Below are 26960 nucleotides of genomic sequence, written 5' to 3' on the forward strand. Positions count from 1 at the left end.
AGAAGTGTTATTTTAACATAAATTAGATAAGTAAAAATATAATTTTGGAAAAGGAAGAAATTGATCACAATAGGTGTTTCAAATACCTTGGTTTATATTTCAGACTAATGGACATATTCAACATAATGTAACTCTGAGATTTAAGAGTAGGTGACAAATTGAAGAGTGATTACTACGATATTGTATATAATTTGAGGTGTTCTCCTAAAGCAAAATAGAAAATTTTATGGGATATTCATTTGACAAGCGTTAATGTATGAATTAGAATGTTAGACTATTAGAAAGGACCTTAGTATGAAAAAGGGAGTAGTAGAAATGAAAATGGTTCGATATATGAAACACACATACCATGAGAGATAGAATTGATGGGACAATAAACGGTAAAACCATTACTGACAAACAAGATCAATTATATTGAATTATAAGAATAAATAATTAAAGACAAAACTGAAAGTTACCTGATTCCATTGAACCGGAGATAATTTGGAAAATGAGAGAGATTAGATATTCTAGATTAATACGTATTTCCTAAAGTAATGACACTTGATGTTCTAAGTTTTGATTCTCTCTAATAATGGGATGACAGGGAGAAAAGGAATATGTATAACATAGGGACCATAACTGCTATATATATATATATATATATATATATATATATATATATATATATATATATATATATATATATATATATATATATATATATATAATAACATGTGACTAGTATTCAACTTATTATAGAATACCGTCATAAAATGAGTCTCTATACATTTAAGCCCACAACCTATTGAGACATTTAAGCCCAAACCTTTTAACTTTAATTAAATCACTTTAAGTAGAACATAAGGCAGTTTCAATAAATTATAATGACATATAAATATTTACATATCCAACAAGAATCTAAAAAGATCACATACGAAAGAGGTTAGTTATCACAAATTTCTAATGAGAAGATGAAAGTGAATTGTTTAAGATGGCTTAAGCACATACAAAGATGTGGTATTAGTGATCTGGTAAAGAATTAAGATAGAAATTTGAAAGTCAGAAGACTTAAAAAGTTGGTAAGAAACACCAATGATGATCTGGAGGGAAAGGGATGAAAAAAATATGAAGGATTTATACTTTTAGATTGAGATGGAAAAATATTAAAATGAATAAAGAAGAAAAATTCATACAGATGACCAATGAAATAGATCTATTAATTTATGTATGCAACTCCTATCTTTTTGTGATTAACGCTTTGGGACGTTGTCATTATTATTATTATTTGGTTTAAGTAAAGATTTCCAAATGTTTTTCATCATTGTATAATTCCCAATATATTTATTTCGCCCTTCTTAGCTTATAGTTTGCCCATCATAACAGAAGAAATTGAATTATTATTTGTATATTTTTCATTCGTAATTACTCTTTACGAATAATATATCGAAAAAAAAATTTTCATTTAGGCCAACACTCCTACTAATTCTTATGTGCCTCCGTTTCAGTATCTTAACTGTCATTAAACGAAGTGATGTTAATCTTGATCATATTGTATAAAAAAACTCTAGAAAAATGAAATTGTGAATTTTTTGAGTTGAGGGACTCTTTGACCGCACTCTTTTTTATGATTATGAGTTGTCGTCTTCCTTCCCTTCTCAAACCCTGATCATAGTTCCTATAAGCAAATAAACTTTGGTATAATGATGATGTGATGATAAAGGTGGACACTTTAATCTTATATGAGGCTTTTGGTTTCGACAGCAGTTTATACAGAAAATTTACCCTATAAGGCTATAAGTTATTGTATGGAAAAATTATGATGAATTGATCATATTTATTTTACCTTTCTTAGCATATACTTTTTCTATCATATCAAACAACATAAAAATAATCACTTTCATTTTTCATTAAAATTATATTTGTCTTAATGGAAAAGTATTTTAACATTTTCAATAAACAAAACACCCCTTCAATCTTAGGTGCCTCATTTATAATATTAAAAAAAAATAGTGTCAGATATTATTTTTGACTCCATTAATGACAAAAGTACAAAATGATCTTACAGTAGAATAATATAAAAGATATCATATTCAAACTACAAAATATCTAGTTTTCTTAAATACAAGGTTATGCTATATATATAAAAATATGTACAAAGAATATTCTAATAATCTATATATTATTAGTACATTCTCTCTACCAATATACTTATATTTAATTTTTTAGGCAATCAATGTATTATTTTAATTATTTATTTATTAAATTATATATATCTAAAAATTATAAACAATTAATATTATGAAAATATGTAAAATTAAACATTCAAACAAAATTCTAATTGACTTGCAGTGTTTGATAGCCAATGGCAATCATAACAAGGGTCTTAGAATATATGATCGCTTAGTGGTGTGGGATAAGTTGTTAATAATAATAAAATTAAATTACCTCAATGAAAAAATTATACTTTTTCTGTTTCTTTTCAAACGTCTTATTTGTTTTTTTCACGTTTGCCAATGCACTAATTCAATCTGTAATATCTCTAGTTGTCCATAGTTATAAATCATAAAAAAATAGATATTACTATATGTTATGTTGAGATAAATCAAACAAGATCTCATTTGACTATGTTTCAATTTATAGATTATGAATAAATTATAAATGGGACATTTGAAAAGAAAAGAAAGGAAAATTATAATAAACACAAGGTTTTAGGTCTATAATTTTAAGAAAAATTAATATTAATAATCCAACCTTTCACTTATCCGTTGTGAATAATTCTAATTTTGAATTATTTTAATAAACTAACGTTTACCCTTAGTTTGCTGTCAGCATACTAATATAGTATGTTGATAGCAAATTAAGGGTAATAGTTGAATTGTTATAAAATAAAAGGTTATGCTAATAGCAAACTAAGGGCAAAAGTTGAATTATTAAAAATTGGAAAAATTGTTGTGAATAATCGAATTTATTTTTTAGTATCTGTTAATAGTCCCACCTTTTGCAATTTTTTAATAATCCAACCTTTGCTTTCAATTTGTTGCCAATGGACCCTTTAGAAAATGACCTGCTATATCAGATTAACTCTCATCTTCTCCTTCTTATTAATAATCTTAACCTATTTTCCATTACCGGTTAATAATACCACATTTTGAATTTTTTTAATAATCCAAGCTTTGTTTTTATTTTGTTGCCAATGCACCCTTCAAGAAACTAAATACTCAATTTTTCTTTGCTACTAGTTTATAATAATCCAACCTATCTCATTCATATATATTAAGTCTCTTTTAATTTCTTTAACACATTTTCTCTTTAGTTATTAACAAAAAAATCAACTTTTTTAAAAATACTCAATTTCTCTTTTCTACTAATTTAAAGGGGTAGTATACTTTGAAGTGAAATGAAAAACATACGACTATTATTAATTTTTTATAACTATATTGATCATAAAAATTTAACGCGTAAATTTCAACTTGCTAAAGATAATACATAACGGTTTGGCGATTACCCGACTCAATGTATTTTGTGGCCCATGACCCAACCCGATTAAGACGGGTCGGGTACCCAACTCGGTTAAGGCGGGTCGCGTACCCGACCCGAATTATATTATTTTTTAAAAAATTGACCTACCATTTAGGATGTGGGTCAGCGGGTTGGATTTTTGAACACCCCTAGTTGATGGGATATGTATGTAAAAGACAATTACTATTTATACAATGATCACCTTCATAAGTTTGGGAAGTAATAGCAATTTCATTTAGTTTCTTAAAGGGTCGTAACAAACTAAAAGCAAAAGTTGGACCATTATAAAGAAGGAAGAAGATGAGAGGTGACCTGATATAGCATGTCATTTTTTGAAGGGTCCTTTGACAACAAACTGACAGCAAATATTGAATTATTTGAAAATTTTTCAAAAAGTGGGATTATTGACAGATAATGGAAAATAGGTGAGATTATTCACAACAATTTTTCCTAAAAAATAACCCAAATGTAAAATTATTTACAACCAATTAATAAAAAGTTGAACTATTAATATTAATTTTCCATAAATATATGCTTCAACGTTCACGGTTGCGTCAAATAGTTCATCGACTTAGGAGTTAGGACTACTTCGTTACAATTCCAGTTTGAATCATGAAGGAATGGATTATATCTAATTTTGGTTAGCTACACTCAAGTCCATTTTAATTCAAATCAACTTCAATTAGATTTGATTTCAAGACAAGAGTTATTCTTGTAAGAGATCATCTATCGGTGAGATAATTTCATAAAAAGGAATATACATACTGATAATTTGTACTTTTGAGACACTGTTCAGTTATTACTTTTAAATTGTCTTTTATTATTAATATATAAGTTATACCATCATCAAGTGAGATCTTATTGTTTAATTCCTCTTATTGTAAAGGTTATTAATTTCAACTTTTTATAATTTTTAGCTAAACATAATTAAATATGTTAAAAATTAAATAAGTGTATTAAATAGAGTGCATCATAAAGTAAATAGAAAATTTAAGGTGAATAGAAAGGAGTATTAGTTAGGTTATTCAACACATGCATAAGACCGCGTCTCACAAAACAAACGTCGAAGAATTTGTGAAAAAACAAACTCTTAAAAAGATAATTTTGTTTTATAAATTTATGTTATGAAAATGACATGAATAATAGGACCCTAAAAGGATCTCTTGGTATCAAAAAATTAAACTCCAATTTGTCAAGCAACGTTCGATTATTTTCTATGAAGATATGTATAATTGTATTGTATAGTCCATAAACCATGTTTGTCCCACTTCTTTTAAAAACCATTTTTATTTTGAGTTTTCATTTTTCCCTTGAAAGTGAAAATACCAAAAATACTTCACTTTATGACTTTTCTAGCTAACACAAAGTAACAAATAATACTCCAATACATTTAATGTGAGTTGTGCAAATATAATTTGGTTAACTCCAATTAAATGACTCCAATAACCAATGCATAAAAATCAATTTAGAATGGTAATATATTTACATACGCAAGTTCGTAACTAATTTAACATCAGATCTAGATCTAGAGCTGTTAAAAATTAAATTCGATTAACCGAAATCAAGTATGATTCAAACCGACCTGAAATAATCAGTTGTTAAGATATTTATATATACGCAATAGAGGTATATATGGGCGGGTTTGGGTGGGTGGTGGACCAGACAATAGACATGCTTATCAAAATTTATCCGCGGGCTCGAATTTTCAAAAGTCCGCCCGCAATTGTGAACCTAAATTTTTTGCCTCTACCCGCCCTTTTTCTTAGAAAATGAGACCCACGGGTAAATGGGCATAACCAATATAAAAAAAATTAAAATTACAATCTCAAAAATCCTAACGAACATTCCACACAGGAAATATAATCAAAATACAAAGTGTAGAGTTAACTCTTAACATTAATAAAAATAATTCAACACACTAGTCAAAATACTCCAAATACAAAAATAACTTGACTACGCAAGAGGAAAACACAAGCAAGTAAAGTTAAAGATTCTAATTATTGATCACTTATTGGAATATTGTATATTCTCATATAATTTTAAAAAATTAGAAAAATTATTTATCTATAAAATAAGCAATGGTCGGGTTTATCGTGGCTATTATTTTTGTGCAGCTATCCGCCTGTTTATTTTAGCAAGCGAATATTAAACGTCCATATATTAAATTTTTTTAAAAATATTATCTAAGCCCACCTATTTTTTGAGTCGGATGGCGCTCACAAAGAGCTCTAATACATAAGAACCAAAATTGACATGAACCGAGATACTTTACAATACTCAAAACCGGCTCGAACACGAGAATGTAATAGCAACAAAATATTGAAGTTGAGTATTATTGACGTTAAACACAGTCCATGATTCTCTATATATACCCCTTTACTCCCCCCTTGAAATTTCCCACAACTAAACTCAACTCAAACACAAACCATTTTTGGTGTTCTTTTCGTTCTTTTTTGTTTGTGTAATCAATCATGGGTTCCCAAGCTCCAATGGAGAATATCATGGTGGTTTTTGATTTTGATAAAACCATTGTTGATGTCGATACTGATAATTGGGTTTTAGATCAATTGGGTTTTACTGATATGTTTAACCAATTACTCCCTACTATGCCTTGGAATCCTCTTATGGTCTCTTTCTCTCTGTTTTTCCTCTGTTTTTCTTTCTTTTTTTTTTTTCCTTTATTGCTTATTGACATAAATATTTATGGACTTTTCTTTTCAACACTCTTTTTACTTATTAATAAATACAAATGTACTAAATAATTAACAAATGATATTACTTCACATAAAGAAATAAATAATAATATAGAAATAATGCTATGTAAATTAAATTAAAATATTATGGAACGAAGTTAATTATCATTTTATAAATCGTGATCATAATTCATAAATAAATAACTTGGATACAAAGAAACATTTTTATTATTTTTTAAACATTATTTCGTCTAAATTTTAATTTTAATTATATATTTCGGCATGTAACTAATTAATAATTTGGAAAATGAAAAAAATGAAAACAGGATAAAATGATGAAGGAGATGCATGAGAAAGGAGTAAGTGTGAAAGAGATAATAGAAGTGCTAAAAAGAACTCCTATGCATGATCGTATCATTCCTGCCATCAAATCAGCTTATGATGCTGGGTATATTTTTCTTATTCTCTTTATTATCCATTTGTTTTTCTTCTTTCTTGAAATTTATCAAGCACAAAAAACATATTATGACACATAGTAAAATATAATATATATATTATAATATAATTTAACGTGGGCCTTAATGATAATTTTTATTTAATGCTATTCTAGGTAATGTAATTAATGTTTATATATAACTCAAAATTTAAAATAATTTAGTTTACTAAAAATTTATATTTATATCTTTATTAACTTGCCAGACCACATTCATTAGCTTATTAGTTCAATTAATACTTAATTTTTTAAAAATTAATACTTAATTTTTTTTTAATTTTTTTTAAAGTATAATGAATTAAGAGTAGTTGAATATATTAGATTTCAAAAAATAACGATAATATTATTTTATTATGGTTCCCAAGAAAATTAAATATTTATTAAGCTCTAAAATTATCATATGTGATTAATTATAATTATTATTCATAAAGTTATAATATAATTGATTTGTTATATATGTAATACTCCGTATATACTTTAGTAGGGTACTAAGTCAAAGGAAAGAGACTATTAGAGAAGTAAACAACGAGAATTAAACTTAGTTTCTTAAAAAAAGTGAATGATATATATATATATATATATATATATATATATATATATATATATATATATATATATATATATATTATTAAAATAAAATTTTATCTCCAATTGAAACAAAATTCGATTATTTGATCTAACTTACTGAGAAATAATATCAATAAATGGTTAAAGCGAGTAAATCAATACTACACTGAAAGGTAGAGTGCAAGAATAACGAGTGCGGTTATTAATAAGAGACCATAGTACGTCCAGGTTCAGTATAATTATAAAGTAAAATTCAAAACAATATATAAGTATAAATTAAAAAAAATAATTTAGTTAAAATATATAGCATGCCTTATTCTCTACTTAATTTTGTTCAATAGTAATTATAATTATTGAACCGAACTTAGTTTATTTATAAATGTTCGATAGTAATTATAATAATAAAAAAGTTTGTTTTAACCAACTTATACAAGTTTTTGTTTGATTATATAATATATATATATATATATATATATATATATATATATATATATATATATATATATTACTATTTTATATTCGTTTCGTTTTCACATGTTTTTTTCAAATAGAATTTATGAATTTTAAAGCCAAACTTTGTCTATGTTTCTCATTGATTTATATAAAAAATATTCATGTGGGATTTTGATAGATTCGTCTCAGTATATATTTTTTAAATATCAATTTCTTAAATTTTTTAAAAACTCACAATTAAAATTATTTGAGTTTTAAGTTTTCAATGGGAATTGTGCAAAAATTAAATAGAAAGAACAAATGAAAACAGAGAAAGTAATATTTTTTCTTGCTTTAAATAATTATTATTGAACATAATTTCTCTAATTAAAAAACAGGGCAAACGTACCGACTAATAATAAGTACTCCTTCTATTTTCATATGTTCTTTACAAATAGAATTTACGAATTTTTGTGTCAAACTTTGACTATGATTTCTCATCGATCTATATGAATAAACATATTCATGTAGAGTGTTGATAGATTCATCTATATATATATATTCTAGATATCAACTTTTTAGAATTTTTAAAATTCACAATTAAAATTATTTGACTTTTAAATTTACATTAAGATCTGCGCAAAAAGTGAATAAAAAGAACAAATGAAAACAAAGGGATATTAAATTTGATTAAATTAGATGAAACATATTATATATAAAACTAAATTTATTGGAGTACTAATGAATAAATGTATAAGAGAACTAAATGCTTATTCGTTATCATGTTTTTTAGTTTTTAGTTTTTTAGTTGTTAATTTTTAAAATCATAATATTTTTAATAAATTTGAAAATTAAAAAACGAAAACATAAAATACCACAATAAAACCGTATGGTTTTAAGTAAAAAAAAAATCCAAAAAGAATTTCTCCTTCGGTAGTTTGAACTTTTGTCATGGCATCTACAGTGATAAAACCTACAATATTGTGCCATGTGTAATAAGTCAGTTGAAGAAGTTATATCATGTGTAATAATTCAGTTGAATAATTACACAAAACGTCTTATTTATGTATTGCTTTGGCCTTTGAGTCCACAAACTAGTAGCCAAAATACAGTAGCTATCAACTTACTCTTACCATTTTTAATATTTTCATTGGCCAAACACAAATATTCATTTCCAAAAAATGATAAATAAAAATGACTTCTTGTCCTTGCATGTGACAAGCTTTTAAATATTACCGTTTCTTTTTATTTGTCTACTCTACTTTAAGTTTCAAATTTCTAAACATGTATTAAAAAAATTATATAGTAAGAAACTATGTGTAAGACAAGTTTAATAAAATTTCACATGAATACATTTTATCTTAATTTATCACTCAAAAATTTTATTTTAATTTTTCTCCTCTATAGTGAAAAAATCTAAAACAGACAAACAAAAAACATAAAGTAAAAAGTATCTCATTTTATTTATTTGGTGATTATTTTTTAAGCATTGAGTAGATCCGTCAAATAAGTCGGCCATTTAACGGATCATAAACTTATTCCTTTTTTCTTATATGTCTATATAAGATAAAATACATACCATATAATTTTTATTTTAAAAACTTTAAAATTAGTTTTTCTTGTTATTTTGGACAAAAATAACTTTCTAAAGCACAACCATATAATATCACCTTTGACAAAAAGATAGTAGGATACAACTTCAAAATATTAACGTAGAACTTAAAAATTCTCAAAATTCTAAAAAAAGGTCTACTAATCGGGTCGGGTTCCTAGGATTTTCTTGTTGAGTCCAAATTAAATGGTATGATCTTGTTATTATGAGAATGTTAAATGACCTATTTTGCTCTTTCATTCCTTTCACTTTACCGCCTAGATGGTTCTCAACACGTATGTGTAGAATATACAATCATAAAAAAACTAAAATATTAGTTTAGGTTAGTTTACTTTATTTTTAGCTTGATTTTTTTATTTTATATGAAAATAAAAAATATAAATAAAAAGGCCTTAAACTAATTGTGATTTTTTGCTCCATTCCAAGAGTCTTGACCTTAAAACAAAACACATGTTTGCTTAGGGGATGTGATTTCCAAATAAATATGAAATGAAATTAGGATAAAACAATGATCCAATTCTAAGGTGATTTTAATTTTAATCTACCATCAAATAATTTTCAGGTGTGATTTGAGGATACTAAGTGATGCAAACAGATTTTTTATCGAAACAATCCTTGATCATCATGGAATTAAAGATTATTTCACTGAGATCCATACAAATACAGGTTATGTGGATGAAGTTGGGCGAGTAAGAATATTTCCTCATCATGATTACACAACTACTCCTCATGGTTGTCCTAACCAACTTTGCCCTCCTAACATGTGTAAGGTATATATTTCCCTTTTTTTTTTATTTAAATATTATCGCACAAAACAAGAATCATGTATCAGCGTAATGACAGAAGTTCGATTTCAACCATTTATAAAATGAATGAATTTTATTATATATTAGCCTAATTACAGACATTCGATTCCTAACACTGATTTATCAAATTTTTTATTAATTGTATAATACTTTGAATTAGTGGCAAGAAAACAAATATCAAGTCATGTTATTGTAATTGTTCCAAATATTCCAATTTTAAAGTACAAACTATTCCAAAGTGCTTTAGCTATGTTCATGTTGAAGTATGTTTGTATGACCCTCTTTGAATTAGTCAAAAATTAAGATAAATATTTGGATTAATCATTTAATTTTTAAATATAATTCTTTTATTAAAAGAAAGCTAAAAAATTTCATTATTTAAATAATCAATTTTTTTGAATTATTTTTCGAAATGATAAATTTATTTATTTATGTAAATTTGGGGTAGTTTATTTTGGTGGTGAAATATCTTCAACTTTAAAATTCCCAACCTTTTTCCAAATTATTTCTAAACTTTAGATTTATAAGATCAAACTTTTGATATTGTAAATTTCTCCCAAAAATATATCCTGATTTTTAGAAGAAAAAACTCCAAATGTTAAAAAACTTATTTTTTTAATAAGTATTTTTTAATTATGTTTGAATTATTGTTTCAGGACTAGATTTTGAAAGAAAAAAGACAACATGTAATGAATGAACATATCATTAAAATTGATTTTATTGATTTTGAGGTAACATAGAGAGTCAAACAACTTTAGAGAGTTTACAATAGGTACCAATATCAAAATCAATGTGTTTTTTTTAGCGAATTTTAACAGGTAAAATTGGAGATTAATTTATATTATAGCTGATAAAAATTAAACTCATATCACAATGATAAAACAATGATAAAGGATAAAGTTCTCAACCACCTAAACTAATTCTTAATTTTAATTTTTTTTGAATGATTTGAAAAATCAAATAATAACTCTTCATTTTTGAGGCAAAAAGGTAACTATTAATTTCAAATAGAGATGATATTTTATGAACCATAAATTGTTGTACATGAGATATGAAAGTAATTTATATATGAATTAAATCACTAAAATAAATACACCAGATGGCTTAACTAAATATAAATATAAAAATAAAAACTTTTTATTTTAAAATTGTCTTACAAAAAAATAAGACGAACTCTTACAAAAATAGCTGTTCATCAACCTATATCACATAAGATTGGGCCAAGCCCTGTCTAGTGCACATAATAGCCCTATGTCCTTGATTACAAACGGCCCCATCTCCATTCTCTTGAGTCTTGACATCTTTCACACTTGACTTGAGCGTAGAAAATCATAATGTGCAAAAATGCACTACTCTAAATTAGAGGGTCCTGCCCCTTTTTTAAATTTGTACAGTACCGCCTTTGTTTTGATACAACCTCAACAAATTAAATTCACAAATTCTCAAATTACAAATTTTCGTATGAGACGGTTTAGTGTAAAACACTGCTTAAATATAAATTAAATAATCTAATTAATATAATTATTAGCATATGAACTTTTTATTTTGAGCTTATCTAACAGAAAGACAATTTGTCACAAGAGTAGCTTTTCTCAAATAAGATGATCTCATAATAAAATCATTACTATTAGTCTGATCCAATGTATATTTACTGTTTTAAAGTGATCACAAGATTAAATTAACCACTTACAATTTTAAAGTGATTACTTTTTATAGTCCTAGAGTAATTACTTAGAAAACTAAAAGTAAAAATTACTGTGAATAATACAACTTTTTGTTAATTTTTCTACAATAATACCAACTACTGATAAACCATGAATAATACAAAATTAGGGGTTATTTTCCTAGAATAATACTAATTTTAGTTTATTAACTAATATACCAATTTTTTTTGTCTTATAATCACCTATAGTTTAATTTTAACATGTTAGGGATATTCTAGGAAAACACTCTTTAAGTTGGTATTATTCATGATTAATCAATATTTGATATAATTATAAGAAAATTAACAAAAGGTTGTATTATTCACGATAATTTTTCCAAATTAAAATGATCATTTAAGATTTCCCAATATTATAACAATAAATATATATTAACATATTAATTAAGTACATAAAAGATCTAAAAATAATCAAACTCAAACTATCACTGTACTGCTTAAATTCAATCTACCAATAACTAAAATATCATTTCCTCAAATTCAATCTTCAACTTTTAAGTCAGACTAGCAGATGAATTCGATTTTTTTTTTTCAATATTTTATAAGAGTATAATTTTTTGGATTAGAAACTAAATTAATTTAGATTTAATTAATTGTTTTTACAAATCATAATTTGTAGTTTTTTTTTTATAAAGTAAGGCTTATTAGATCAGTAACTATTATCATTAACTTTTAATAATAAAACCTATCAATTGGATTCAGGAAATCCTTCTTGAATTAAAGATTTATGGAATACCCTTTAAGGCTTTAACTACCATTAATAAAATAACAGCTCGTCTTGTATAAGACCGTTTCACCATAAGACGCGTCCATATAATAGTCCATTTCTTCAAGTGATTACTTTAAGATCATTAGTAATCGTTTTAAGGTTATAAGTAATAATTCACTATTAAAAATAATTATATTAAAATTATAAGTGATTACTCTAATGCTATAAGTGATCATTTTAAGACAAAAAATATATATTGGGCCAGCCCAATAGAAATGGTCTCACCGTGAGACCATCTCATTTAAGAATTAGTGATAATTATAAAAAATTCATTATTTAATTATTTGAATTATTTAATCCATATATTAATAAAGTGCATCTCACAATTAATTAGATCGCTTTATAGAATAATTTGTGATATCCATATCTTTATATGATGGTCTTTTATGTGTTATATATTCATCCACGTACAATCACATAAAAAAAATATCTAATTATTATTATTATTATGGCTAACGAAAAAAATGAGACTTAAAAGAGGAATATATAATAGTAACATAAATAAAGGTAGACAAAAACATGTCTCCATCAAACTAAAACTAACATACAAAAAATTTTAACTTTAAAGAAGTTTCCAAAAAATGGTAAGGTTATTATTTAACCACTTTATATTATATTTCTATTTAGGTTCGTTTAATTTATTTTTGAGTTTTAGAGTAAAAAATAAAAGATAAAAGAGCTCCTAAAATTTTAAGGTTATAAATAATATAACTTTCATATTATTGATAATTTTTTTAAAAAAAAAAATCCTAATAACACAGAAAAAATATAACTAATACTTAAATTTAATTTAAATTAATATTAACCTTATATATGAAAATATATTTTTTAGGCCTTAAAAAAAATTTAGTGCTCTGAGCGATCGCCCTTTTTATCCTTACTAATCAACAGCTACGATTTAACTAATATTGTATAATTATTTCTTTTACTAAATAACAGGGAGTAGTGATGGAAAAGTTGTTAGCAAATGAAGGAGACATGACATTCATCTATTTAGGTGATGGAAATGGTGACCATTGTCCAAGCACAAAGCTAAGAGAAAATGATTATTGTATGCCAAGGAAGAGCTACCCTCTTTGGGGTGTAATTCTTAGCAATCCTAAGCTTATCCATGCTAACATCCATGGATGGACCGACGGCGAAGATCTCGAAAATGTCCTATTGGCTATTGTCCATGGCTTGATCTCTAAGAAGCATGAGAAGAAAAGCTTGGCTAGGTCTGATTTTAAGCTTAAGGATATGCCAAGGCCTTCACGTGAAGTCCTTTCACAAGCACTTCCTGTGTCGCTTTAAAAATATAAAATATATTACCTTCGGTTTAATTAAATTAGCTGTCGCATTCTGATATTTTGTGGCTTTTTAAAGTTAAAATTAAGTTTTTTATTAAAAAAATGTATTGTATGGTGATAATTATTAATCTAAACCTCACCTGACCTACCCTTCATTGGAAACTAAGCCATAGGTGCGGATTTAAGACGAGGCACCCAAAAGGGATGATGATCTTTTAAGACTTGAATCCCTTGAATTAAGTTCGTCCATAGCAAGAGCTTTGGTTTCATTAATGGCATGTATTCCGATTGTGATAGTGTGTAGTTGAATGTATTTTCAATAAAGAGGAAAGGCATGATAGCCATATGTTTTTATTTGCCTCTATTTTATATCGATTTACTTATTTACTCTGATACTTTTGTCATTATTTAAAGACAATAATTGTATTTTACTATCAATTAATCACTTTTTTAATACTTGTGCCAAGTTGAAATAGTGTAATAATCATAAAATGCTTTTGAAATAATTATATGATAATCTTATTGCATGTCTAATTGCCAATGTTACTTAATTAACTTTGCTTAGCTAAACGCAACTTTATGAAGTATTATTGGTTGGGTCTCGTCCTAAAATATTAAAATCAAACTATATTGTTTTTATTAAATCAAGATCCGATCATGACATATTAGGTCTTATAAAATAAGACTCGAATTTCTTATGTTAGGATTTAGTCTTGATTTGAAATGGGTCTATAATGCGTCATTGATGAGATCAGTCTAAGCCTAATGGTTGGGTTTGGGTCGGACTTATGATCAATGGGTTGAGAGTCTGCTTAGAAAAGATTAGTAAGCAATATTCTCTCTGTTGTGAATGGGCTATGACAATGGTGAAGAAACAAGCAACAAACAAATGTAAAGAAAAACCATAAAAACAGAGCAAAATAATGGAGAAGACAAAACACAAGAAATATATGAGGTATCTAAGGATACCTCACCCTCAAAACAAGTATCTTATCATTAATATACTCAACAATACATTAATGACTCACCTCAAAAAGCTTTAAGAACAACCTCTCAAAGAAAAGACCTCACCTTTAATGGTGGTCTCTCACAAACTCACTAATACAATGAAGAACTCTCTTGGATTAAACCCTAGTTGCTTCTAGTGTATTAGCTTCACTCACATCACTCTAATGAAGTTCTAAGGACCCTTATATAGCTCTAAAACTAATTAGAGGACCCTAGGAAAAAAGCCTTAAAAGGCCCACAAAACCAAGGACTTAAACAGAAGCCTACTGATTTCGCGCACTAGGGAACGCTCGATCGAGAGGTTATGCTCGACTTGGTCGAGCGGTGTTCCAGAACCCTCTGACTTGTTGCCCCTGCTTGGCTCAATCGAGCCAATCATGCTCGACCACTCGAGCAGTCTTCAAACCCTCCCAATCTTCGTGTGACACCCCAAATCATCCACCTTGATCAGTTCATCAAGGGATCCAAATCTTAGGCCTCTATAGCTCATGTCCCTCACATCTTCACTCTCAAGAATGCAAGATAAGGTATGAGCAATCAAATGATTAAATTCATGACCAAAGTCATGGAATTATGTCTTGACTCAACACTTCCAATTCCAAATAACTTGAGAAACAATATGCTTAGACAACTCAATAAGCAACATGTTTCTTGTATACTAACACTGCTTTTAGGCACCCAATCAAGATGATTTCATATCTAATTTAAAACAATATCTCTTATATATGGTTACAAACCTTAGCTTTCAAAAGTTGCGAGGTGTAATGAGGCGTAAAAGGTTTTTGGAGTCTATGTGCAAAGTTCAGGGCGAACACACAAACTTTTTATAGGTAAGACATACTTTTTCACTAAAAAGCTTAAACTTAATTTTTAAAACACTTTATACTCTAATACTTAAAATAACATTACATTCATGTTAAAATGGTAACAAGCTTGAAAAAGTTAAAAATTATTACAGTAAACGCTATTTTAGCACGTAATTATTATAATGAGAACATGAAGAATACCTAAAGTTATTTTGTTCTTTTTCACCTATTAATTTACTCTTCTTATAGTAGCAACAACTTCACGAACTTCATATTCAAATGAATTTGAATTTCGAGTTTAAGTTAATTACTCAACCCAACAAGAAGGTGCACTAGGCACAAAACGCATCGAGATGCACCACGGTGCATGCCTTTTATTGGCTAGGCCTCACCTAGCCAAGAGTTTTTCAGACGAGCCTAAGCTCGAGACACACAAGACACAAAGAAAGGAACATTTTTTAAAAGCTAAGCTAGGGACTAAATATTCTAGGACTAAAATACTTTGGGAAAAACATAAAAGAAAATACGCCGACAAGAACCAATCATATCCAATAAAACATGTATAAGACGACCTCAAATAATATATTCTCATAATATATATTAAATGGGCGCGCCCCTCTTAATGAGACCGTCTCATATAACAATGTGTGTTATTTCTTTAGTTTGTATTGATATACTAAAAGTCTAGCTACCATTTACTTTAAATAACAACAAGCATGGCCGGCTTTTGTAAGTATAAACTTTTAGAAGCTGCTTATAATTTTGCTGATGCAGGTATCTCTGCACTGCCAGCATTTCTTGTGCTGCTAGACCAATACTCTGCTACCAGTTTAGCTAATGAAGAGTTTGTCTGCATAAGCTTTGTTGGCTCGTCATACTCCAATAGTCTCCCTGCACACAAATTGCATCCACAATTACTTATTTACCTTAAAAAGATACTTATCTAAGAATGAAAATATGTTTCCAAGGAAATGGCCAAATTATTTATTGGCTGCACTTTTACGCTTATTATCAAAGAACTAACTCAATCAAAAGTTTAAGCTGATGGTTAAGACTTCAGATATGTGATATATTCTAACATGCACTCTCACACCATCACACGAGAGCCCTGGGCTAAAAGTGTAGATGCAACATAGACCCTCCTCATACGTGGTGCTAAATATTCCACTTTAAATGAGGGGTGGTTGAGATTCGAACCCATGACCTCTTGTCACGTTGGCTCTGATACCATGTCAAGGAGTCAACTCAACCAAAAGTTTAAACCGATGGTTGATGTTTCAGAATATGTTATATACTCGAACACTTATCACATCGAACTAGACTCGGACCAAATTTTGATATTTGAGAGAAATTGTAGTAGTAGTAGTAGTAATAGTAGATGATGGCACATACCAAAGGAAAGGACCATGACCATGTGGCTGTCTGTAACAGTTGGAACTCTATGTGCCAAAGTTATAACGGTACACTGAGAGAAATTCTGTCTGATTATATTCTGCAGGACAGCATCAGTTGCGGATTCAGTGGATGCTGTCGCTTCATCGAGCACTAAGATCTTGTTCCGCTTCAATAAAACTCTTCCTTGGCAAAACAACTGTCTCTGCCCGGCACTCCAATTTTGTCCTTCATCGTTCACTGTAAAACAATGTAAACTATCTACTTGTGCACATTACTTTTAACTAAATTTTGTTATGTGTAATATCATGAGTGAAAGAAATCTTTTCCGTGTCAATTACATTCCTTTGACTATGAATATATACAAATTACATGCTCTAATCATGCCACTAATTAAGCTAAGAGATATTCATCAAAATATTCACAGCGACAAACTAAGAAACTGATATATACTAAGTCAAAGATATATTATCAATTAATATATCTTAACACACCCCCATTGTCTAAGCGGGAGGAGGGCGAACACTTAGACTAGCCTTGAAATCTTCAAAAAGCACACGAGGGAGCCCCTTTGTAAAAATATCTGCAATTTGGTGCCTAGAAGGGACATGAAGAACACGTACCTCACCACGTGCTACTTTTTCTCGAACAAACAAAATGTCCATCTCTATATGTTTTGTTCGTTGATGATGTACCGGATTGCCAGAAAGATAAATAGCACTCACATTGTCACAATACACCAATGTTGCCTTTTTAATCGGACAATGTAACTCCAAAAGTATGTTTCGAAGCCAACATGACTCAGAAACCACATTAGCAACGCCCCTGTACTCTGCCTCAGCACTAGACTTAGATAGAGTAGGTTGTCGTTTTGAGGACCAAGAAATCAAATTATCACCCAAATACACACAATATCCGGATGTGGAGCGTCTAGTATCCGGACATCCGGCCCAATCAGCATCTGTATATGACACAAGAGAGGAAATAGATGATGGATACAGATGCAAATCGTGGTCAATAGTGCCCTGTACATAACGAATAACTCGTTTGAGAGCCGCCATATGACTCTCTTTCGGATCATGCATATGTAAGCAAACCTGTTGGACCGCATATGAGATATCCGGTCTAGTAAAGGTAAGATATTGCAAGGCCCCTGCAAGACTACGATACAATGTAGGGTCGGCACAAGGAAAACCGGTAGAACTGGCCTTTTGTTTGACCTCAATAGGCATAGCCGAAGGTTTGCATGAAGCCATCCCTGCTCGGTCAATAATTTCCTCCGCATATTTGCGTTGCGACAAAAATAATCCACCCTTATGTGTTGTCACTGCTATGCCAAGAAAATAATTAAGCTTACCCAAGTCCTTCATAGCAAATTCCGAGTTAAGAAGGGACATAATAGAACGCCGCAGAGAATCAGAAGAAGCAGTAAGAATAATGTCATCAACATATAAAAGTAAATAAGCCACATTGTTTCCCTGACGATAAATAAATAGGGAATTGTCACTCTTACTATTAGTGAAACCAATAGAAGAAACAAAATCTGCAAACCTCTTATACCACGCTCGGGGTGCTTGCTTAAGACCATATAAGGAGCCCCGTAATAAACACACATAATCAGGGTGAGTTTTATCACGGTACCCAAGGGGTTGATGCATATAGACCGTCTCCTGAAGCCTACCATGCAGAAAGGCGTTCTTAAAATCAAGCTGATGTATCGACCAAGCTTTAGATAAAGCAAGGCTAAGAACAGTACGGATAGTAGCCGGCTTCACCACCGGACTAAAAGTCTCCCCACAATCAATGCCAACTTGTTGTGTTTTGCCATTACCTACAAGACGGGCTTTATGCCTCTCAAAAGAACCGTCAGATTTCACCTTATGAGTAAAAATCCACATAGAACGAATAACATTAACAGCAGGCGGATGGGGCATCAACTCCCACGTCTTATTTTTAATAAGAGCATTAAATTCATCATCCATTGCCATTTTCCAATTCGGGTCACGAAGAGCTGAAATGGGGTTGCGAGGGAGAGGGGATTTCGTAACATTAGAAACCATAGTGTTGAAATTTGTATATTTTGGATTTGGTTTAAATATCCCATTTTTGCTTCTTGTGGTAATAGAAGGAGGAAGAGTGGGAATTGGATTATGAATCTGTGGGCTAGGGGGAGCAATTGGGCTTGCTGAGTGGGTAGGCCGCGAGTGGGCCGTGGCTGATTGAACAGGCCCATGGTCCACCAGTGGGCTAGTTTGCCCAACATCAGCATCCAGGTTAGGGGGAGAAAGGGGGGAGGAAGGTGGGCTCTGGTTAGGGCTTACAGGAGGGGAAATATCACGTGGCCCAGAAAGAGGAAGGTTGTGAGCTGGGCTCGTGGGTGTAGCAGGCCCAGGAGACGTATGGTCAGCAGTAGAGGGCTGCCCAAACGGTGGAGAAGAAAGTTGCATATGGTGAATGATAGAAGGATGAAGCCCTTCATCCAAAAAATCATATGTGTGAGAAGAGGGTCTATGCAACTTAGAAAAAGGAAAAAACGATTCATCAAACACAACATGTCGGCTTATGAAAATCTTGTGAGAAGATAGATCATAACACTTGTAACCCCTATGATTAGACGGAAACCCCAAGAAAACACAAGGTGTAGAGCGAGGTTGAAGTTTATTAATAGTAGTGGACGGAAAAAAGGGATAACACAAGCAACCAAAAACCCGCAAATGAGAATAAGACGGCTTTCTTTGATATAGGACCTCTAGAGGAGACTTAGACTCGAGTAACTTGGAATTATATTATGAAGATAAGTAGCCATTTGTAACGCATGATGCCCAAAGAGATGGAGGTAAAGAGGCATGTGCAAGAAGGGTGCGAATAATATTATAATGACCTTATTTTTCATTCGGCCTTCCCATTTTGAGACGAGGTATGAGGACATGAAAGACGAAATGTCATACCATTAGACTCACACATAGCCCAAAAAGATCCGTTATCATATTCCCTCCCATTATCACATTGAAATGTCTTAATAGGTCGTTCAAATTGGGTTTGAATTAATGCTTGAAATGCTAAGACTTTATCAAAAACATCCGATTTCTTAGCTAAAGGAAAAGTCCACAAAAATTTTGAGAAATCATCCAAAATAAGCATATAGTAACGGTGACCCGATGAACTCAAAACGGGTGATGACCAAAGATCACTATGAACAATATCAAAAGGCATAGTAGTATTAGAAGTAGAAGAAACAAAAGGCAATTTAATATGTTTTCCAAGTACACATGAATGACAAACATTAGAACTAGAGGAGTGAGTACATTCAATGCTTTTATTGTTACTAAGAGTCTTTAAAATAGAAGATCCTGGATGTCCCAATCGAGCATGCCAAAAAAAAGAAGCTAACGCCGTAAAGGTTGATTGAGAAGAGCGTGAGAAAGTGGTAGTGAGTGGATAAAGGTCCCCTTGGCTATCACATCTCATTATGGGCATCCCCGTCCGATAGTCCTTCACAGAAAAACCATAAGGGTCAAACTCAAAAGACACACAATTATCAGTGGTAAAGCGACGAACAAAACTAAGATTTTTAATGAGTTTTGGGGCATGTAGGACGTTAGAGAGAGAGAACGGAGAATTAGGGGATGGCAAAGTAGTATTTCCACAACCACGAATTGGAATAGTATGACCATTACCAACAACAATACTATTATGATGATTACTCAAATTAAAATAAGACGAGAGATTACCGTTGGTGGATGTCATATGAGAAGTAGCACCGGTATCCATGTACCACGAGGGATCGGGCTGCTGTAGAGACATGGTGTGAAAAGCTGACTCCAAATCTGTTGGAACATAGGAAGGAGACTGAGACGCTGCATATGCTTGTTGTTGGGGTCGTGGACCAAGAACCCCTTGTTGTGGTCTTGATGGGCCTTGAGGCCTAGCCCAGCCTTGGGTTGGAAAAGGGCAAGGGGGAGCAGCCCACGGCCAACCCCAAGGTGGGTAAGCTTGCTGCTGCCAAAACGGAGCCACGCCCCATTGCTTTTGCTGACTGCCGCCACGGCTTGCACCACTCCTGGCTCCGGAACTGTGACCACCCCCGGCGGCAGGACCACGACCACTACCTCTGTGCTGCCCTTTTTTTTCAGAATTCTTCTTATGATTTTTGTTCTTCCCGCGATTATTACCCCAACTATCTGAACCCGAATCATCATCACGAGAGGTCGCCACCAAAGCAGAAGCAGAAACCCGAAGCCATTGCTGCCCGTTTTGCCAAGCCCGCCTCCTCCAAGGTAAGCATTGAACGGGCTTGGTAAAATTGAGGGAGAGGAGAGCTTTGACGGATAAGGGTAGCAACACCATTATACGGTTCGGTGAGGCCCGAAACCAACTGGAGAACAAGACGATTATTGTCCACCGGAGCTCCAACATTGCGCAATTGATCGGAAAGACCCTTGAGTCTTTGACAGTAAGTCGATGCATTTGGAAAATCCTCCATTTTTGTAGAGGAAAAGTCTTGTTCTAGAGTTACGGCACGAGAGTTTTGATTGTCTTGGAATATATCACGTAACCTATTCCAAGCCTCCATTGCCGTAGCATGGGGTTCCATAATGGTCTCCAAGAGATCACCAGAAATAGTGGAGTAAATCCACGAGATTACGGCAGCATCCAATGTAGACCACTATTCCTGTTCTTCGTCAGTAAGAGGAGGCTTCTCCGTCGCCTTGTCATTGGTCAGAGGAGGGATAATATGGTGTAGAACCCGGTGAGAACGAGCGTGAATTTTAAAGAGTTCCGCCCAAGTAGAGTATTGTGAGTTATCAAGAGTAAGAACCACCGGAATGGAGGTCTTGATGTTATTCACAGTGAGAGCGGGGTGATACGAGGTCTTTGAATCCCCCATAGATAAAGAAAAAGAGAAGCAGAAGAAGAGGGCGGAAAAAAAAATTGGTAGGGTGCAGCGGAATAACCCTAAACAACTGATACCATGAAAGAAATCTTTTCCGTGTCCATTACATTCCTTTGACTATGAATATATACAAATTACATGCTCTAATCATGCCACTAATTAAGCTAAGAGATATTCATCAAAATATTCACAGCGACAAACTAGGAAACTGATATATACTAAGTCAAAGATATATTATCAATTAATATATCTTAACAATGAGTACATTACTCATAATTCATTCTCACCTGATGAGTCTAATTGATTCAGAAGCCTACTTATTGTTGCTTTAAGCTGACATTTTTCAAGTGCCACCCATATGTCTTGATCAGAGTAAAGTCCTAGAGGGTCCAAATTCAACCTTACACTGCCTTTAAAAAGTGTCGGTTCTTGGGAGATGATGCTTAGTTTCATTCTCAAATCCTTTAGGCCGATATAGCAAATATTGAGTCCATCTATGACTATCCCTCCACTTTCCGGTTCCACTAGGCAAAATAAGGTGTTGATCAGAGTAGTTTTTCCACTTCCGGTTCTTCCAACTACTCCTACTCGGTTCCCTTCTTTGAATGTGCATGTAATCCCCTTAAGAACTAATGGGGCGTTAAGACGGTAACTTACCTGAATACACCCACATAAAAGAAATTAACATAAAGTGTTTATTTTGATGTGAGCACATAAACATATTTGTGAGCTCTATTTAGATACCTTTATATTTGTGAGCTCTATTCTTCCTTTATAGGCCCATGAAGATGGAGGTCTATTGTTTTCAATAGTTGCGGGTGGTTCAGACTCAATGTGCATAAACTGTTTGATTCTCTCTATTGAGACGACATGGTTTTCTAAGTTACAATGTCACCAAACCATAAATACATGTGTGCTTGCTAGCGAAAGAGCATACGAAAGACAGTCCTACAAGCCCGGGAGCTACATAACCCTTTGGAAGCATGACAAGTAGGATGGTAGCCGTCAAAAAGGTCAGAAGTTGATGAGCTTCTATTTGGAGGACTAACCATTCGTTAGTGGCTTTTCGTATGGTAGTGACTCCTAGAGATGTCTCGGCTGCATAGTTCATAACCGGTGCCTTGGTTGTTCCGTTGATTCTAGATAGTTCTCTTGCAGAGACTAAGTTATATCTCTGCGAAGGCAAAAAGAATGGAAGCTCAAACTCTGAATGTTATGATGTTTGATACAGAAAGCGTGAAGCATGGATAGCATATTTTCAACCTCCTCCCACCCCTTCACCCAAAAAAAATCCCAACATATCCCTAAGTCCGACTGATATACCAAAAATCAATTCTTTGTACAAAATGTAGTCTTCAAGTAGCAAATAGCAAACCAATTCATCATGGCCTTAAGGCCCAAATATAATACTTGCTCATATCCACTTCAAGTGTCTCATTTGCTTTTGCACGCTTGTCAATGCACTAATTTAATCCTTAATATTTTCAATTGTTCATAAAAACCATAAAAAGTTAATATTAATAAAAATTACATTAAGACGAATCAAACAAGATCCGACTTGACTATGCTTTAACTTATAGATTAAGAATAAAATAGAAAAAGTGATAGTGCAAAGTTCCAAATGGGACACTTGAAGTGGATAGGAGGGAGACGGGAGTACATAAAAGAAAAATAGGTGGAAATTTTTCCCTTTGCAGATTTTGCTCATCCACTAAATCTCAATAAGAAATTGATAGTACTCAATGACCTAAAGTTCAGATATTTCTCATCCAGAAAGTATCTATTGATGAAAGTGTATAGGCGATGCACAATTAACTCATATATTTGCGATACAAATGCACTCATTGGGTCACCATTATTCAACTAAGATGGCACAAAAATTTGTCGGAAACACTTAACCTATTGAGTAGTATCCTCAGAGAACCTAGCGTCAAAAGGAGTAGAAGGGTTCGGGTGTGAAGATCCACCGTTCTTTCCAGAACCTTGCTGCAATTCAATCACAAGCCATCTCACTGCTTTACTCATTTGTTCTAGCCTAACAGCACTTATGGGAGGAAGACTAGCAACAGGCTGACCAGGCTTTCCAGCCACTGAACCAGTTGCCTCATCCACCAAGCACTCTGACCCTATTCTCTGCTTCACCGACTCCACAAACTCCTCCGCTTGATCACAAGCAACCCTAAAAAGTTCCCAACGCTGTTTCACGTTCTCGAGGGCAACATCTGTAGCTTTTGTTTTCTGACTTCCTGCTGCTTCTCTTGCTAGTAGGACCCCAGCCGCAGCAACCATAAAATCCTGATAAGCATTATTTAGGGCATCTACAATATTGTCCATTCGCACAATTAACCTGAAAACATGCACAAAATATCCAATACACATGAGAAGATGACTATGGCAATTAGCCAAGTGCCTGATCACATTAATTGCAACCTGTTTTGCATGTAAATTTCATTTACCTTGTAAGATTAGATAGATTCATGCCCACATTATCTCAATTTGAAATATATGTAATAGCTGCGACTTAATATAACTAGTGGCTAATTGATTTGACTCAAATGACAAACCAGAAAAATGCAAGTTAATGTAAACAAAATGAATCTGCAGGAAGCACAACAAAAATGTAAGCACCAACCAAAAAGGCCCCATAGGCTTTCCTCCAAAGCATTAACTTTAGCAAACTTATATACAGATGGAGAAAAAAGAAAACAAACATTATAAAGCTACATCAAATCAATAATATTTTAAAATAACAGGAAGTCCAATTTTAAAGGGTGAAGTAGAAGAGATTACAGTGAACAGAAGAGAATGAAGTCACAAAATAGCATCTTAAAAGCTCGATTCAATTTAAGGAAATGACTATAGAATACAATTGTGTTGTGAATGCCCGAAATCATTGTTGGAAAACAATAAGGTCATTTTAATGTTGCTCATCTCTAGTATCCTTCTCTTCATCTAGCCATCTACTGCATTTTCATGAAGTTTTTCACGTCATACACGCAACCTCAATAGGTTATAACACAGCTTATTAACAAAAGCCCGAAATCAATTATGCAATAGATAAAACCCTAGAATGAGATATTATTCTCACAATCGCAAACATCTATTCATAATACTTGCCTCAAAGAGATTTGGAATCTGTGGTGAAGACAATTGATTTTGGATGCCTATTAACACGCCTCCTTTTTTTGGATGTCGACTAAACCCTAGAACGAGAAATTGGCAGGGTGCTTTAATATTTTCGCGGGCTTAGTTTGTGTTAAAAGACTTAAATTTTGGAAGGTTAGTTTGTGCCACTTGTGGAGTAGTAGTAATTTGCTACGAGGAAAGAAAGGTTGTAGAATTTTAATCATAACTAAGGCCTTTTGATAATTGGATAATTAGTTGTTTGATAAAATAAATTATTTTGCATAAATATACAATTCGTATAAGGCGTACTCACTAGTATCTCATTGTTTTGATGCAATGCATATTATTACAATAAACAATAATGTCTTAAATAAAATTGCATATAAGGGTTCGTTACTGCATGTACGTACCTGTAAGCGTCACTGCACGATCAAAAGTCACAAAATCACCCGACTAAGGCTCTACTTTCCTCTTACAAAATGGGCACCTATATAAGTTATGAGTAGAACTAATAAGTTCCCTTAACTACTTTGCCATACCAAACTAAATACCAAAGTAACCGCTATCAACCATTCAACATGAGTTTCTGATTACTCTAGCACGCACGCAACTCATTCAATACAAGTCAAAATCATTAATTCAACACAACATAAGTCTTTCCATCAATTTAAAGTACAAGTATGTGTAAATTGTTTCTTTACATTAACTAATTTTGAGCATATCGGCTCACATTACCCAAAAATAACTAATCACAACTAAAACTTACAACTTTAATATAACATTAATATAACGATAAGGCAAATCTTAGAGTTATCGTATCGGGATATCATTTGTTACATTCTCCAAAGCTATTAAGAACTATAGTCAAAACAACACGACAAATAACTTTAGCAACCATCGACGATAAGTTGACATTATGCTCTTGGCTTACTAATATCATCAATAATAACTATTATCAAATCACAACAATTAGTAGCTATTACTCTCAATTTAATCAATCAAAATCACCTTCACAGTCAACTAACATCATCACCATTACTAATTATTCACAATAATAACCAATCGACCAAATCTTAAAACAACTTTTAAAGTTATTTAATCAATCATCACCAAAATATAGTATAAAACACATATTATTAGTAATTTCATCTCTAAATCCAAGCCCTAATCGTTTCGTGTTCAAAGATAACATATTTAATTACTACCCATATTAAGATTCAAAGCAACTAATACAAAATCAACACACAACCCATAATTTCAAATCACACTTCAAACCCTAAGTCATAGACATGTTTAATTCATCAATCAAATTCTTACCCACCAAAAAGATTGAATGAAATTAACACAAAACCAACATCAAACTCAATACACTTAATAAAACTCCAATTAAAACTAGAAAATTAATTAGAGAATAAAAGAGATGGCTTACAATGGAGGAACTAGAAAAGGGTAAGATTGTAGGTGGTTGTTGTGGTGGAGGAGGACCAAGGTGGGGATTTGGTGGCACTAGAGGCCGCCGGCTGCTGTGAGAGCAACACGCAGCCCTGCTCGCAGCTGGGAACAGGCGACACAGCCCACTGCTGCTCGTGATTGTTCGTGGGGAGGAAGAGGGCCTGCCTTGCTTGGTGGCTGCTCACGGTGGAGGGAAAAAGGCAGGCGGCCTGATGGTGGTGAATTGAGGCTGGTCGTGAGCGGGTGATTTAGGCCAGCTAGTGGCGGAGAAAGAGAGAAGAGAAGAGAGGGGGAGTGACGGCGTGAATTGAGTGAGGCAGGGAGAATTGAGTGAGGCAGGAAGTAATACCCTTAAAACATTAACCCATCCTATTTATTTAATTGATAGACTTATTTATTT

The 26960-nt window shown here is 31.9% G+C and overlaps 5 protein-coding genes across 6 annotated transcripts in view; 2 read left to right on the forward strand and 3 right to left on the reverse strand.

Moving 5' to 3' along the window:
• Positions 1–26960, forward strand: part of LOC130800631 (probable ribosome biogenesis protein RLP24) — a 66341-nt gene that overhangs the window by 35867 nt on the left and 3514 nt on the right. The gene's annotated exons all lie outside the window — the stretch shown is intronic.
• Positions 5766–14295, forward strand: LOC130800627 (inorganic pyrophosphatase 1-like). The gene is made up of 4 exons (XM_057664178.1): positions 5766–6128; positions 6521–6642; positions 9861–10068; positions 13533–14295. The coding sequence occupies exons 1-4, from the start codon at positions 5973–5975 to the stop codon at positions 13884–13886; spliced, it is 840 nt and encodes a 279-aa protein (XP_057520161.1). The 5' UTR covers positions 5766–5972; the 3' UTR covers positions 13887–14295.
• On the reverse strand, positions 16451–17473 carry LOC130828757 (ABC transporter C family member 8-like). Its single transcript, XM_057694769.1, has 3 exons — positions 17461–17473; positions 17089–17328; positions 16451–16587 (listed from the first exon to the last, which is right to left on the reverse strand). Exons 1-3 carry the CDS (start codon positions 17471–17473, stop codon positions 16451–16453), a joined length of 390 nt encoding a protein of 129 aa, XP_057550752.1.
• Positions 22060–23610, reverse strand: LOC130800639 (ABC transporter C family member 8-like). Its single transcript, XM_057664204.1, has 2 exons — positions 22727–23610; positions 22060–22639 (listed from the first exon to the last, which is right to left on the reverse strand). The coding sequence occupies exons 1-2, from the start codon at positions 22820–22822 to the stop codon at positions 22253–22255; spliced, it is 483 nt and encodes a 160-aa protein (XP_057520187.1). The 5' UTR covers positions 22823–23610; the 3' UTR covers positions 22060–22252.
• On the reverse strand, positions 23764–26926 carry LOC130800647 (mediator of RNA polymerase II transcription subunit 32-like). Of its 2 annotated transcripts, XM_057664223.1 has the most exons (3): positions 26538–26926; positions 25519–25595; positions 23764–24329 (listed from the first exon to the last, which is right to left on the reverse strand). In XM_057664223.1, the coding sequence occupies exon 3, from the start codon at positions 24314–24316 to the stop codon at positions 23882–23884; it is 435 nt and encodes a 144-aa protein (XP_057520206.1). In that variant the 5' UTR covers positions 24317–24329; positions 25519–25595; positions 26538–26926; the 3' UTR covers positions 23764–23881. The 2 variants fall into 2 exon arrangements, with proteins under 2 accessions (XP_057520206.1, XP_057520199.1); XM_057664216.1 differs by lacking the exon at positions 25519–25595 and having other exon boundaries at positions 26538–26917.

This window comes from Amaranthus tricolor, chromosome 1 (genome assembly GCF_026212465.1).
Source record: "Amaranthus tricolor cultivar Red isolate AtriRed21 chromosome 1, ASM2621246v1, whole genome shotgun sequence".
NCBI lineage: Eukaryota > Viridiplantae > Streptophyta > Magnoliopsida > Caryophyllales > Amaranthaceae > Amaranthus > Amaranthus tricolor.